Genomic DNA, 14,936 nt, shown 5'->3' on the forward strand with positions numbered 1-14,936 from the left:
GAGGGCTCCCCGTGCCGCAGCCGGGGGGCAGCATGCCCGCCCCACCGCTCGCCGCCCCGCTGCTGCGCGCCCTGCTCGGCCGCCTGCTGCTGCTGGCCCGCAAGCGCCTCCTGCCGCCCCTCCGCCGCCTGGGCCGCCGGCTGCGCTCCGGGGAGAGCCGCCAGGCCCTGCTCACCTGCCTGCTCTGCATCCTCAACCTGCACAAGAAGGTGGACGGCTGAGCTCGGCACGGCCGAGGGGGGGCCGGGCGCGGAGCCGCCTCCCCTGCGCCGCCGCCGAGGGAGGGACCGGCACCGGCACCGGGGAGGGGAAGGGAAGGGAAGGGAAAGGAAGGGAAGCGAAGGGACGCGCCCCGCCGGGGGCGGAGGGGCCGGAGAAGCCCTCCCGAGCCCCGGGCCATGGGAGCCGGGTCCCCGGAGCCCCCCCCGGCCGCGGCGGGGCCGCCCCGCTGAGCGCCCCCCCGGCGAGGGGCGGCCCCGGCACCGCCGCGCCCGCTCCGGGGCGGGCTCCGGCAGCGGGGGAGCAGCGGCGCCGCTTCGCCCCGAGCAGCCCGAGCAGGATCCCCGGGACCCCCCCGGTTCCCCCGGGCCTCCTCCCCGGCCCGGAGCCCCGGCCGGAGCGGGAGGATGTCGGGCAGCACGGCGAGGAAGGTGCAGCCCTTCACCATCAGCACCAAGCTGTCCCTGCCCAAGTGCGCCGCCGATTTCGCAGCCGACGCCTGCCCCGGCATCGCCCTGGCCTCGGCGCTGGACAACCACCGGGGCCTCCGGAGAGACCTCAACCAGCGCATCTCCCTCTACCTGGCCCAGGCCAGGGGGGGGTCCCCGGGGCCCCCCGGCCAGCCCCGCCGCGGGGAGGAAGGCGGCGAGGAGGAGAGGCTGAGCCGGGGCTCCCTGGCGCGCTCCATCAAGAAGATCACGCTCTCCAACTGGCACGGGGAGGCCGGCTCCGGGGATGCAGGGGGGTCCGGGGAGCCCGGGAGGGCCGGAGGGGAGAGGAACCACAACAACAACAACAGCAGGACGGGGAAGGCTCAGTTCAAGGTAAGCGCTCCCCTCAAACCCTGCTCCCCGTCCCGCTTTGGGGCCGGATCCTGGTTCAGCGCCTGCGGCGGGAGGGCTGCGGGGTGCTCGAGGGGATGGGCGAGCCCAGGATGAACGTGGGTGGGAAAGCTCGGCCCCACAGATTGAGCCCTGGGGGGCTCGGCCCTTTGGATGCTCGCGGTCGCGTGCGGGGAGCTGGGAACTCGCCCCCCGCTCCTTTACCAGAGGGGAAACCGAGGCTGGGAGAAGGGAAGTGACTCACGAGGGGCCGCGCGGTGAGGCAGAGCCAGGACAAGGCTGCTGCCCGCCCGGCCCCCGCCACGGGACCCGGGAGCCCTGGCAGCCTGCCCTCTGCGTTTCGGCCCCGGCGGATGCGGGTGTCCCGAGAGACCCCCTGTGGGGCCGGGATGGGGAGCGGGGCGGCTGGGAGACCTCGCCAGGAGCTCCTTGTGCTTTAACCCTGACCCGCAGCGGCTGGTTTCGCAGTGGGATAGCGCCGGGGAGAGCCGCGCAGCCGGCTGCCAAAACCCTCTCCTTCATTGCCAATAAAGGCCAGGCGCAGCCTCGCAAGAGCTGCCGGGCCCTCGGGCACGCAGGCAGCTCCTCGTGGCACGAGCAGCCTGCGCAGCCCGAGGGGCATCAGCCTGGGGGCTCCCCTCGTTCCTACAAGGAACGCCCGGAGGTGCTGCTCGGCCAGGAGCACGAGCCTTTGCACCTCTGCTTTGCGTGGGAGGCGCCTTCAGCCTGCAGGGCAGCGAGAGGAAGGGTTTGTTCCTCCCGAGCGAGGACCCAGCTCCGGCCAGAGGGACCGGCCCCATGCGGGAAGGATGAAGTCATCCCTGTGCCGCCGGCCCTATTTGCCTGCCGCCGGCGGGGCGCGGGACGGGGCCCTAAATACAGCTCCCCTGTCACCCGCGGGCTCGGCGAGGGGCTCGCGGGGTGCTGCCTGCCAGAGGGGCTTCACGGGGTCCCGAATGGCATCCGATGGGCGTAGAGGGTCAGAGGGACTGCCCTTGGGCACGGCCCAAGCGATCCCACGTGCTTCTTGCCCTGGGCTTGGGCCACGGGGAGGCTAAGGTAACGCGGAGTTCATCCCAGGCCTCCTCGCCGTGCCTCTCCTGCTCACACCCCGGCCCCTCCATCCTGCGGGAGCCCTTCCCGGTGACTCAGCCGCCCTCTTAACTCTTGCCTCCTGGCCCGGAGCAAAATAAAATAAGAAAACGTGTGTGGGGGAGCCAAAATGAAGCCAGCACCCAGCAAGGCGGCTTCGGCAGCTCTTCCCTGCAAGCAGGGGCTGTGGCTGCTGCAGGGGGGGGGTGCAGGAGCGCTGCCAGGCTCCCCGCCGCTGGCACCCACCTCGCTGCCAGGCTGACGGGGCTGCGCCTTCCCCGCCTCCAGGTCTATCTCAGGAAGGATGTGGACGGGGAGGACGACAAGCAGGAGGCTGCGAGCCCCCAGCCCGGCGGGTTCTGCTCCCCGCTGGACAGAGGTTCCCCCTTGGAGGCGGTACGTCCCCGCGCACGCTGCCGGGAAGGGGGGACCGAGGGCTTGGGGCCGAGCAAACGGGGCTGGGGGGGGTTGCGCAGAGCCCGGGGGTGCACGAGGGCATCTGCCCAAAAAAACGGGGTGCGTCTATCGCCAGGGGGCACAGGGGCTGGGGTTTAGGGTTCGCAGGGGGCTGGGCACTTCCAGCGCTTGGCTGTGTCAAGAGGCTGGGGATGACAGAGTCGCGGGAGGGCCTGAGAATCTGTGTTGCTATTTAAAAAAAAAAAAAAAAGCAGGAAAAAAAAAAGATTTCTCCAGTTCTTGTGGTTAGGCAGAGAGGCTTTGAAAAGCGACTCCCATGTCATCAGCGGGGCAGCGCACGCCAGAGTGCTGAGAGAGCCTGACGCTCGCCCCAACCCTGCAGCCCTGCACCCAGGAGGTGGCACCCTGCGGGCATGGGTGCGCCGGGCCCCCCGCGGGCCCCCTGCCCCCTGCCAGCCCCAGGGAGGGCAGCGGGGGGCATTTCGGGGCCCCGTGCTGGGAACCAGCGCCTGGGAGAGGCCGCGCTCCCCCCGGGCTCCGTGCAGCTGGGCCCAGGGCTGCGTTTGGAGGGGGGCCAGCTCCTTGTGCTGGCTGACCTTCGCCATGGCCCCCGGCAGAGCTGGAGCCCTGACAGAGCATTTCGTCAGCCCGGGGGCCATGCTGTGCTTTCCCCCCCCCCCTCTGCCACCCCTTTTGCTTGGGCTGGGGGTCTCCCTGGCTCGCTCTGCGCCCTTCTGTCCCCCACGGGGTGACCCAGGGTAGAGAACACCATGGGCACGTCCCCTCCTTGAAGCCCCCAGGCAGCAGGGGGGGTGACATGCTGCCCCCCCGGCTCTGCCCCCCCAGCTGGCACCCCATAAAGACAGCCCCGGGAGCAAGGAGCCGGCGGCCCCCAGGAGCGTGGGGCGAAGCGTGCCGGGGGCACCCACCCTCCTGGACCCCAGCCCCCTGCTCGCCCAGTTCAACCGGGAGATGCTGCAGGTGAGCCCACCCGGGGGGAATAGGGCCGGGATGGGGGCCGGGAGCGGGATCAGGACCCAGGCTGCCTTCCTTTGGGGCTGCGGGTGGGGTGCGCCGCGGGGAGGGCTGCGCGGCCGGCCTCGAGCCGAGCCATTGTTGCAGCGTGAGATCATCTTTGGCCGCCTCCGCCTGGCTGTCAGCCCCGGGGAGAGGGGGTCAGCCTGCACCGGGGCCCTGCTTCCTCCTCCTCCTCTTCCTCCTCCTCCTCCCGACGGGGACGGGGACGGGAGGAGGGAGATGGGGGCCGTTGGAGACAGACACGGCTCTTGCCACCCCGCAGGCGGAGGGCTGGGTGCGAGGCAAGCTGCGGGACCTGCAGGACGGCTGCGAGCTGCAGGGCTGGGAGCAGGTGGCGCAGGCCCTGCAGAGGGAGATGAAGGACTTCGACAACACCCTCATCAAGCTCAGCCAGGTGAGGCACGGGATAACCCACGGGGCACCCCCCCGTGGGCGATCCGCGAGCCCCCCAGTGACCCGTTTTGGGGTCCCTCTCCCCGCAGATGGGCGAGCAGCTGGCGTGCAGGCCGAGCCCCGGCGGCGAGGCGGTGCGGAGGCAGCTGCAGGCGCTGCGGGAGCAGTGGCAGCTCCTGAAGCAGACGGCCGCCAGCCAGAGCCGGGCCCTGGGCGGGCTGCGCAGCCTGCAGGACTTCGGCAGGAAGGCGGAGAGCCTGGAGGCATGGATCCGCAGCAAGGTGAGGCGCTGGTGATGGGCGCAGCGCCCTTGGGACGGGCTGCCACGTCCCCCCTTGCTCACAGCAGCCCCTGTTCCAGGAGGAGAAGCCCTGCCTGGCGGCACTCCTGCAGGAAAGCCCGGATAAGATCCAGCTCACCCGCCGCATCCTCGACTTGAAGCAGGTGGGCGCAGCTCGGCTCCATCTCACGGGGTTCAGGGTGTGGGTGGCCAGCCCGTGCCCACCCCAGCTGCTCCCCAAAACCCAGCCGGAGCCCCCGAGGTTCTTGGGGGTGCTGATTTCTGCCTCTGCCCGCACCAGGAGGAGCAGCACTTCCAGAGCCTGCACGAGGAGCTCAACAGCCTGGCCCAGAAGCTGGAGAAGCAAGGCAAAAGCGAGAGCCGGAGCGTCTCCGCCCGGCGCAAGCACCTCAACAAAATGTGAGCGGGGCGGCGGGGCGATGGAGCAGGGGGGTCCGTGGTGGGCACCAGCCGCCCCTCACCGCTGCGATTCCCCCCGGGCAGGTGGCTGCGGCTGCAGGGCACCCTGAAGGAGCACCACGAGGCCCTGCAGCTGGCCCTGGAGGTCGCCGCCTTCCTGCAGCAGGCCGATGCCCTGCTGGGTGCCATCCACGCCAAGGTAGCAGCCCCGGGCAGGGTGGCACGGCGGGGGGAGCGCCCCGCTCCCGTCCCCTGCGTTCGGAGGCTCCTCGGGGTGTGAGAGCTGGGGGGCAGAGCCAGAGCAGCAAACGGGGCTGGGCTGGGGGGATTCGAGCACGGCGGAGCTGAGGGCAGGGTCCTGTCCCCCTCCCCGCGCTGAGCGCGCTTTCTTCTCGCAGTGGAGGAGCGTCTGCGGCGTGGGGAAGCACGGGGAGGCCGAGGCCAGCCGGGATCGGGATGTCAGGGACATAGCCAGCCAGGTGATGGTAAGTGCAGGTGCCACCCTCGTCCTCTGAGCCCTGGGGGCACCCTGGGGACGGGGGCTCACGTGCCTTGCGGGGTCAGCGCTGGCAGCGGGGGCTGGGGGGTCGGCGTGCACCCCAAACCCACATGGGGCAGCCGGGGCCGAGGGTGGGGGCAGGCAGCCACTTGTGTGGGGCTCGTCCCGGCCCTGCCACCGCTCCCCTGTCCCGCAGATGCTGGACGTGACCGTGTCGCAGCTCCTCAGCCTGCAGCCCAGCCTGGCGGCCCGAGTCACCCCCAAGCACCGGGACGTGAAGGAGAGCTGGGCCCGGCTCCAGCAGGCGCTGAGGTGGGGCAGCCCCCGGCCAGGCTGTATCTGGCTGTGGGGAGAAGGGGTTTGGGGTTTGCAGCTTGGCCCCGGGGTCTGGGCTCCTTGGTCAGGCTCACGGTGCCGTGAGCTCAGAGGGTTCCCTCCTTTTTCCATTTCCTCGGTGGAAAATGGGGTGATCAGGACCACGAAAAGTGAGCTTTAGGGGCTCTCTTTTCTCCATCCTCTGCCCCCCCCCGAGCCTCCTTTCTCTCCCTGCCCCTTCCCAGGACCGAGAAGGCTCCGGCAGTGGCTCTGGGAAGCGGTTTCCCAGGGGGAGAAGCTGCGGCTGCGAGCACTGAGCCACACAGAGACAGCAGCAGCCGGGAGCTGGTGGGAAAGGAGGCAGGAGACAAGCAGAAGAGAGATCCCGGCGGCAGCACGGTGAGCACGGCAGCTCAGCCCTGCCTCCCCCCGGCCTCTCCGGGGCCTCCATGGTAGGAAGGCGGCCGAGCTTGTGGGAATTTGGCCGCTGGCCCAAGCCCAAGCCCAGCGCTGTGCCGTGGCTGGGATGCAGCAAGGAGCCCTGCACCCGGCCCGCGGCGAGGCGAAGCGCTTTTGGGGCCGGGCGGAGGAGGCATGGGAGCCTTGGTGCCGCAGGTGCCGAAGGACGTGTCGAGGAGGCTGGTGGAGCACGTGCGAGGCGAGGAGAGCGGCCCCGGCTGTCCGGCAGCGGGAGGGGACAGCAGGAGGTACGGGCTCGTGGAGGAGGCTGTGGGGAGTGGGGCGGAGCGGAGCGGGGGTCCCCGTGGCTGACCGCCCCCCTCTCCGCAGGAGGAGACGGGGTCCTGGAGAGGTGGAGGCTGAGAGGGGCACGCGGCCCCCCGAGGCCCTGGCGCAGGATGTCGGCCGGGTGCCAAGCACGGTAACGCCTCCCCGAGAGCCCCGCCGTGTCCCCCCTCCCCTCTATTCCCAGTCCATTCATTTTTGGGGCCCCCTTTCCCACCCCCTGCAAATTTTGGGGGCGCACGTCCCCGTGCTCCTCAGCAGGCTGCAGCCCCGCTCGAGGAGAGCCCCCCCAGCTCCCGGGGGGGGGTGCAGAGAGCTGGGAAGGGCGGGCTCCAGCGTGGCTGTGCCCTCGCTGAGCCCCCTCCAGCCCGGGGACACGGGGTGGGAGCCACCCTGAGCGCTGCCCCTGCCTCCAGGAGGGCGCGGGGAGCACCCAGGTGGAGGCCATGCTGCGGGAGCTGGGCGAGCTGTGGGAGGACCTGCAGAGGAAGCACCAGGAGAATGGTGCCGTGTTGAGGGAAATCGATAAGGTGAGTGGCTGGTGTCACCCTCACGCTGCTCCTGCACCCCTTGGGGGGCCAGTGGGGTCGGTCCCACCTCCCCGCTGTCCCCGCAGGCGCTGAGGCTGGTGGGGGAGCTGGACCGTGCCGAGCGGTGGCTGCAAGCCGTGGCGGGGTCGCTCTCGGAGCCAGCTGCCATGAGGAGCCCCGCGGAGCTGCGCAGGGACCTGGAGGGGACGGGCCAGCTGGAGAGGCAGCTCCTGCTGTGCGGCGTCAAGCTCCAGGCGCTGCGGGAGGAGGCGGCGGGCGGGACGCCCGCGGAGCGCGAGGGAGCGAGGAAGATGCAGAGGAAGGTGGAGATGGTGGAGGAGAAGTGAGTAGCAGGGGAGGCCGCCTCCTCTCTGGTCCTGGGGTGCGTGGGGAGGAGGAGGTTTCACCCAGGGAGGTGCAGGTGTCCACGAGGGCCGCCTGTCCCCGTAGGTTGGCACACGTGCAGGCAGCCCTGCGGCGCCGAGCCGCCGACCTGCGCGACTCCCTGGTGCTGTCCGAGTTCCTGCAGAACCTGCAGGAGGAGGAGGAGCGGAGCCGGCAGGGATCCGGGGAGGTGAGCAGCGGGGATGGGAGCCCTTTGGGATCGCCCAGCAGCTGGGGACAACCCGAGGGTTGGTCTGAGGCTGGCAAGGGGGCTGCCCCTCTCCAGCCCGGACGCTTTGGGGGTTGCTCCACACCTCCCTCACGCCCAGCGGCTCTGTTGGTTTCAGCCAGGGAGCGGGCACTGTGGCTCGCAGGGGGCTTTTCCCCTGCTCTCGGCCCGGGCTGAGGACGGCAAGGAGGCGAGCAGCCCCTTGGGAGAGCTGCAGGAGGCCGTGGAGATGCTGAACGACGCGGCCAAGGAGCGGGAGCGAGTGATGGAGGTGGCGGCGGAGACGGAGAGCCTGGAGCGCCTGGTAGGGGTTGGGGACAGGGGGGCTTCGGGGACACGACCCGGGTGGCCCACCCGCAGCTGTGAGGGGTCCCGTGGTGGGGCTCACCTCTGCCCTCCCTCCCTCCTGCCCAGGTGGCAGCGGTGTCCCCGCGCCTGGAGGCCCTGCGGCGCAGCGCCGAGGCCCTGGCTCGCGACACGGCGCAGGTGGAGAGCGGCTTCACCACGGTGAAGAGCGAGCAGGACCTGCCGGGGCTGCAGGGCTTGCAGAGCCACCAGCAGGAGATGGAGGTGAGCTCCGGGAGCCCCGCGGCCGGCCGGGCACGTGGCGGGGAGGTGCCCGGGCAGGATGGGGCCATCCCGGGGAGGCGCTGGCCCCCGGGGGCCCAGGTGTCGTCAGCTCTGGCGCGCGGCGGCGTCTGGGCTGGAATTTTCCAGCCCGGGCCAGGGAAGGGGAGAGAGCTCGCCTCAGCTGCCCCGTGCCAGCGCCCGGCTGCCAGCACCTCGCTCATCTTTCCGCCGGCGGGGTGGTGACTCAGGCGGGCAGGCGGGGAAACCGCGCGGGGAAAACTGCCCGGCCATGGCACCCGCAGCATCCTGAGGCTTTTTTTTTTTTTTTTTCCCCTCCCCTTTTGGTCTTCAGCGTGAGGTGTCGGAGACCCTGCAGGGGCAGCTGGAGGAGCTGGAGCAGGGAGCTGCCCGCTTGCAAGAGCTCTGCCCTGCTCGCCTGTGCCCCATCAGCCGGGAGGTGCAGGACACGCTGCGGGCGTGGGCAGGGCTGCGGGAGCTGCTGCGGGAGACCCGTGGGCACGTGCAGCAGGCCGGCCGGCTGCGGCACTTCTTCAGGGATTACTTGGCCATGATGTGAGTGCTGAGGAGCCCGCGGGGTTGTCTCTGGGGAAAGGATGTCGGGGGGACCTCAGGCCCTGCACAGCCATCGGGGTCTTGGGGTCCCCGAGGTGCCACATCGCGTGGGAGACGAGGGCAGGTTGGGAATGGCTTCCCTGGGCTGTCCCCGAGCCCGTCCTTCGTGCGCCCTCAGCTCCTGGACGGAAGACACGCGGGCTCAGATCTTCTCCGAGAGCCCGAGCGGCCCCGGCTTCCTGGAGACTCAGTGTGAGGAGCTGGAGAAGAAGATCGAGGGCAAGCTGCAGGAGTTCGAGGAGCTGGCGGCGGCGGGGCAGCAGCTGGTGGCGGAGGAGCACTACCTGAGCGCCACGGTAAGCGGCGGAGAGCCGGGACGAGCGGCACGGGGCCGTGGGGCCGCTGGGGTCCTGGCGGGGGCCACCCAGCATCTCCGTCCCCATAGATCCAGGAGCGCCTGGAGGAGCTGCAGAGCATGCTGGGCTGGGTGCTGGTGCGCTGGCGAGCGCAGAGGCACCAGCGGGATGAGAGGAGGGACCCCGAGAGCCCGCGGAGAGCATCCCCTGCCAGCCAGGTGAGCACCCAGCTGGGCTGAGAGCCCCGATGGAGCAGGGGGCACACGCAGTGGGGGACGTGTCTCGTCCTGGCAAAGTGCAGCCCCTCCTCCAGCTTCCCTCCTGCCTCATTCCCCAGGAGCAGCGCGCCCCGTGCGCTCAGGAGAGCATCCTCAGCCCGGCGAGGCTCCCTCCCTGCTCCTTCCCCGTGCCCACACAAGGACTGGAGCCGCGGGTGCCGGCAGGGGCAGCGCTCTCCCCTCCAGCATCACCTCCCAGCAGCTCAGGAAGCCCCGAGCAGGCTCTGGCCTGGGATCCCTCCGAGACCTCCACGCTGCTGCTGCCGCCGCGGGGCCCCGGCGGGCTGGGGGGCACGGTCAACCTCATCCTGAGCATCGGCAAGAAGGGCGAGAAGAAGAAGGTGCAGATCGAGGAGGCGCCGCGGACGGTACGTGGGGCTGGGCGGGGGGCTTGGAAGGCTCCTGGGTGTCCCCCGTGGTGGCACCTGGCCGGGCTGTCCCCAGGAGAGCTGCCCGACCTGCGTAAGGCTCTGCTGGATGTCAAGCACCTCCCGAGGGCTAAGGACCAGCTTGTGCCACCCTTTTCCTGCACTTTCCTGGCTGCAGCTCCTCACCCCCGCACATCCAACCCCCCCCCATCTCTCTCTGTCTCTCTCTCCCCCTGCTCAGCTCCCTGCCACTAAACCCTCGGGCTGTAAAACCTTTTGGAAGCGTTGCCAGGGGCTTGTAGGAAACACTTGGGGTAGTTTAAGGCGAAAGAGAAAGCCGCCTCGCCAGCCAGCGGCGGAAGAGGTAACGGCCCCGGGGGAGGCCGCATGCGGGGCGGAGCGGCTGCATGGTGTGAACCCGCCTGCTCCATCCAGACCTGGGCTGCCACAGCCTCGCAGGGACACGGGAGGGCTGTGTGGGGGACAGCCCCGAGGGCCGGGAGGGCTGGGGATGCCGGGCGAGGCGTTTCCAGGAGCCGGGGCTCAGCCCTCCCTCCGTGCCCGCAGGTGCTGCTGGAGGAGAGCTACGGGGAAGGGGCCAGGAGCAGCTCCGGCACGCCGCAGCCAGCAAAGCGGCCGCCTGCCACGTCCTGCCGCCCTCCGGCACCCGGCTCCGGCACGCCGCCGGCCTCCCACACCCTGCCCAAGGCCAGCACGGGCTCCCTCTTCAACAGCCTGCAGAGGAGGGAGCGGGCCAGGGCCGAGCAGGCACGGCTGCTGACGCTTCAGGGGATCATGGGCGCCAGCTCGCTGCAGCCCCTGCCCGAGGAGCGGCACGGCCCCAGCAACACCTGGCCCCTCAAATGCGGCTGGAGGAAGGCGGCGGGGCCCCCCGGCCCCCAGCTCGGGGAGCTGCTGCTCTACGTGAAGAACCCCCTGGTACGGGACATCGACGCCGAGTGCGGGGCAGCCCCCCGGCACCCCAAACCTCGCCTGGCTCCCCCCGGAGCCGCGCGGCGCCCGGGGCCCAAAGCCACGTGCCCTCACCTCGCCCTGGGCTCCGTGCTCAGCCTGGAGCTGCCCAAGGATGTGGCGGTGCTGGGGCGCCTCCGAGACGCCGCACCGGCAGAGGAGGAGGAGGAGGAAGAGAGGAAGGGCAGGGGGGTGAGGTGCTGGGAGCCCCCTGGAGAGGACACGGGCGGGCACGGTCCCCGGCAGCCCGGCGATGTGCTGGGGGTGTCCCCCAAAGCCGAGCGAGGAATGTGGCTCGAGGAGGTGAGCTTCAACCCCAGCTCCGGCCGGCACAAGGCGCGGGGCCCGCGGGCTGCCCATGGCACCGGGGAGGAGCGCAGGAGCCCGCGGCACCCCGGCAGCACCAGGCAGCACCTCCCGGACTCGAGGCCAGGCCGGCAGCCCCACAGCAGCGTGCTGCACGAGCAGGATCTGCTGCCCGCCCGCCCGCAGCAGGACGGCAGCCCCAGAGCCAGCTGCAGGGCCCGGCACCGCGAAGCCGCTCACCTGGAGATGGGGATGTCCCCCACCGGCACCCCGCACGGGGCAGGAGCCGTCCCCGCTGCTGCCCCCGCTCAGCACCCCCCCCAGCAGCAGCGCCCAGCCCGCGGGGTGCCCGGCTTCCCCCGCTGCTCCCACCCAGCTCTCCGTCTTTGAGTGGGCGCTGGGGTCCCCGCAGCCCCCCAGCCCTGTGCGGGGTGCCCAGGAGGTTTGCCACCCTGCCCACGGGCAGTTCGAGGAGGAGGAGGAGGAGCTGCAGGCCATTTGGGATGGGGTGGGTGAGCGGCGTGCGCCCGGCCACCCGCCGGGGAGTCCCCCCGGCTCCGACACCGCCGGCGGGCCCCTCATCCTCTCCTCGGCCAACAACGTGCTGGTGGCCAAGTTCACCCTCCCCAGCGCCGCCCGGATCCTGCACAGCCCAGCCGGAGGGAAGGGGCACGCGGGCAGCCCCCAGGGGCACGGGGCAGCCCCCTGCCTGGAGGGGACGGTGGCCGTGCCCCCCTCGGACAGCCCCGCTGCGTGGGATCGGCGGAGGCAGCGGGACGAGGAGAGAGAGGGCGGCCAGGTCAGTGTGGGGAGGAGCGGGGTGATGAATTTGGGAGTGCCGGCTGCATGGGGCTCCCCAAACTGCTCAGCCTTAGCAGGCAGCACTTAACCCTAAAAAAAAAAAAAGGGTGCCCTGGTGTAGCTCAGCCCCAGCTGTCCCATTTGGTGCTGCCCGCTCGGGCAAACCTGCATGCCCTGGGGCCGATCCGGGGCTCCCTCCCTCACCTGCTGTCTGCTTGCAGGCTCCTGCTGGTAAAACGGAGTTCCAGATGATGGAGGGGACGCTGGAAAGGAAGCACGTGCTGCAGGCGGGAGGGAGGAAGGTACGGTCTGTGGCACCGGGGTGCTGGGCACGAGGCCGTGGGGGCTGCTGGAGCGGGGCGCGGCAAGGGGACGCCTCCGTGCACCTGCGGGATCCTAATGGGGGCACCCCACAGCACCTGACGGATGCTGACCCGCCATCCCCGTGCCCCCTCTGTCCCCTGCTCGTGTCCCGCAGGCCAGCTGCCGCGCCTGGGGCCTCTTCCACGCCGTGCTGATGCGGCAGACGCTGTGCTTCTACCAGGACCGGAGGGACAGCCTCAAGGTACGGCGCCCTGAGGGGGGCTCTGTGTGACGGGGGGGGGTCCTCGTGGCCGGCTGGGGAAGGGGGAGCCGCACACCCTGCCGTGCTTTTTGCTTTTTGCTCTTCCCCGTGCCGCAGAGCTCCGTGGTGGCCCTGCCCCTCAACCTCGCCGGGGCCGTCTGCGCTCCGGACAGCGAGTACACCAAAAAGACCAACTGCTTCAGGCTGCAGTGAGTTCTCCCGGGAGATGGGGAGCCATCCACAAGCCACGCTTTTCCTGCTGCTTGACCTCCTCTTCTTCCCCCGGCAGGCTGCGGGACGGCTCCGAGTACCTCCTGCGGGCCCCGTCGCAGCCCCTGATGAACGAGTGGGTCTCCAAGCTGCAGCAAAACTCAGGTGAGCAGCCCTTGGAGCAGGCACCTCGGTGCCGCAGCCCCTTCGGAGCCGGGTATGGGATGGATGAGCCAAAACACGGCTGCCCCTGAGTTACGCAGGCTCCTGCCCTGCCTCGGGAGCTGCGCGTCCCCGCCAGCAGGATTTGGAGGCTTGGTTTTCGCCCCGCGCACACACAGTTAGGAATCAGGAATAACAGGGCTGACGTCAGCCGAGGCTCAGCAGCAAAAAAAAAAAAAAAAAAAACAGCCTCGGGAAGATTATAAACGGGCTCCGGGCATCCCGTGCCCTTCATCTGCCATTCCTGTGGGGCTGGGAGCCCCTTCCTGGAGAGGGGATGTGCCAGAGCGGCGTCTCCCCGATGCCACAGCCATTCCCTGGGGGGCTGATTTGCAGGAAGCAGTGCATCTCCTGCAGACCATGGTTATAGGTGGTCACCCCACGGGCTCTTTGGGGTGTCCCGCATGCCCCCCGTGCCACAGCGTGCCCCTCTGCCCCTCTGCCCAGGTTTCCCCGAAGTGGATTACTTCCAGGCGGCCGCGCAGTGCGTCGAGGGTGCCAGCTTCAGCCCCAGCAGCTGCCCCCTGCAGGGTCCCCACCAGGCTGTGACCGCCAAGAGCCCGGAGATCGTGGTGCTGCCCCGCTCCAACGCCCGGCTGCAGCTGCCCCAGGACGCGCAGGACGGCCACGCCGATGGCACATCGGCAGCAGGTGACTTCTTCCTCGCACCCGCGTCTCCAGGCCCCGTGGGGTTTCCCCTACTTGCTGCCCAAATGCAGCCCCAGCGGTGGCCTGTGGTGGCCTTGCTTTTTGTTGTAGTGCCATGGTGGTGTCTGTAGGACATCCTGACCCGGGGGCAAGGCAAGCCGCTGGTGGAGAGCCTTTCCACCTGGCTGTGTGTCCCTGTAACGCCTCCTTCTCCTTCAGAGGATGTCTGCGGGGCCGCCAGCCCCACAGCCGGGCCCAGGGAGCAGCAGCGGTCACCCCGGACGTCCCCCGGGCTGTGGGACAACGGCTGCCCAGACGAGGACGACTGCGGGCTGGTGGCCAACAAGCGGCGGTCCTACTCCTTCACCTCAGGTACGGTGGGCTCGGGGCACACCCGTTTGGGGCAGGAGGTGCTTCACCCACCGCTCTTTGTCCCGGTGGCGTGGCAGTGGCCATGGGATAGGTCCCGAGCCCCCCCAGGAGGCATCTCCCACCCCTTGCGCCCCGCGGGGTGGCCGTGCTCAGCACCCCGTGCCCGGCTCGGGGAGGGCTCTGGGGGTGCCGGCAGCCTCTCCCTGCTCCCTCCCGCAGCCACCTACCAGAAGATCACCCCGCTGGCCGTGCCCCAGGAGCCGCGGGAGGCCGGGGGCAGCTACTCGGTGACGCTCTACATCGGGGAGCAAGCGGCGGCCGTGCCCAGGGCGCGCTGCCGCTCCTTCGTGGCCCGGCCGGGGAGCCCCCGGGACGCGCTGGGGGAGAAGCCCCCCGGCGCCCCCCGCCCCAAGAACAAGTCCGTCTTCAAGAAGTTCTTCGGCAAGAAGGAGTGAGCCCCGGCCGAGGGCGAGGAGAGCCCCTCGCCTGCCCGTCTGCCTGCCCTCCTGGCACCGGCTGCGCCCCCAGCACCCGCTCACCGCTCGCCGCCTGCCCCGGGGGGGGCTGCACCGCACCCTGCCTCCCCCCTGCCCCCCCCGGGCCTCCCCCCACACGCAGCACAGGCAGGGCCGGGGGTGTTTTTATTAAAAAACAGATCGACACGCCGGCTGGGAGCTTCTTCCTCCAGCCTCGAGGTGGGTGGGGGGCTCCGCTCAGGCGCGTGCTGCCTGCTGTGGGGGTCGGGGAGCGTGGCCGGCCCCCGGGGTGCTTCCCCCATCCCCAAAATTTTGTGATAACTTCTCCAGGTTCCAGTCTGTGCTGGGAAGGGGAGGGAGCGCAAACCCTGGGCAAACAGGGCAGGGCTGTGAGGATGCTCCCGGCAGGCTCCAAGGCTCAGCCTCTCCTCCGCAGGCGCAGGATGGGGCTTAAAATAGCCGGGCTGGCTGCCGCCCAGATCCGCAGCGAGGGCTGGCAGCGCACAAACACGAGCAGCGGGCACGGGGCTGCTCCCACCCCCCCCCGTGTCCTGCCGCAACCCCCAGCTGGGGACGGGGACATCGGTGTCACCCGGCGAGGGGCTTCGTGCTCCCGGAGGGGACCTGGGGGGGATTTGGGGCCGCAGATTTCTCTCGGCTCGGTGCCTTGGCTCGGGCACCTGTTTTCCTCCAGCACCCGTGGAGGAAATTCCTTAATGGGAAGAGAGGAGCGGGGCGGCTCTCCCGGGGCTGGGGGGGATGCCCTGGGAGGGGGCCAGCTCTGCTTGTGCCACGGGGAGGCACTTTTAGCCCCAGC

The 14,936-nt window shown here is 70.4% G+C and overlaps 1 protein-coding gene across 2 annotated transcripts; it reads left to right on the forward strand.

The window, feature by feature from the left end:
- Positions 1-569: 569 nt before the first annotated feature.
- On the forward strand, positions 570-11,246 carry LOC116488257 (spectrin beta chain, non-erythrocytic 5-like). 2 transcript variants are annotated; one of them, XM_032185736.1, is made up of 23 exons: positions 570-1,043; positions 2,442-2,549; positions 3,417-3,551; positions 3,871-4,002; positions 4,091-4,282; positions 4,347-4,445; positions 4,583-4,701; positions 4,786-4,900; positions 5,100-5,186; positions 5,397-5,512; positions 5,761-5,914; positions 6,131-6,222; positions 6,305-6,395; positions 6,676-6,789; positions 6,876-7,132; positions 7,240-7,363; positions 7,521-7,706; positions 7,817-7,972; positions 8,325-8,545; positions 8,724-8,901; positions 8,991-9,119; positions 9,239-9,547; positions 10,115-11,246. In XM_032185736.1, the coding sequence occupies exons 1-23, from the start codon at positions 627-629 to the stop codon at positions 11,213-11,215; spliced, it is 4,632 nt and encodes a 1,543-aa protein (XP_032041627.1). In that variant the 5' UTR covers positions 570-626; the 3' UTR covers positions 11,216-11,246. The 2 variants fall into 2 exon arrangements, with proteins under 2 accessions (XP_032041627.1, XP_032041628.1); XM_032185737.1 differs by having other exon boundaries at positions 4,362-4,445.
- Positions 11,247-14,936: the final 3,690 nt, after the last annotated feature.

This window comes from Aythya fuligula, chromosome 3 (assembly GCF_009819795.1).
Source record: "Aythya fuligula isolate bAytFul2 chromosome 3, bAytFul2.pri, whole genome shotgun sequence".
NCBI lineage: Eukaryota > Metazoa > Chordata > Aves > Anseriformes > Anatidae > Aythya > Aythya fuligula.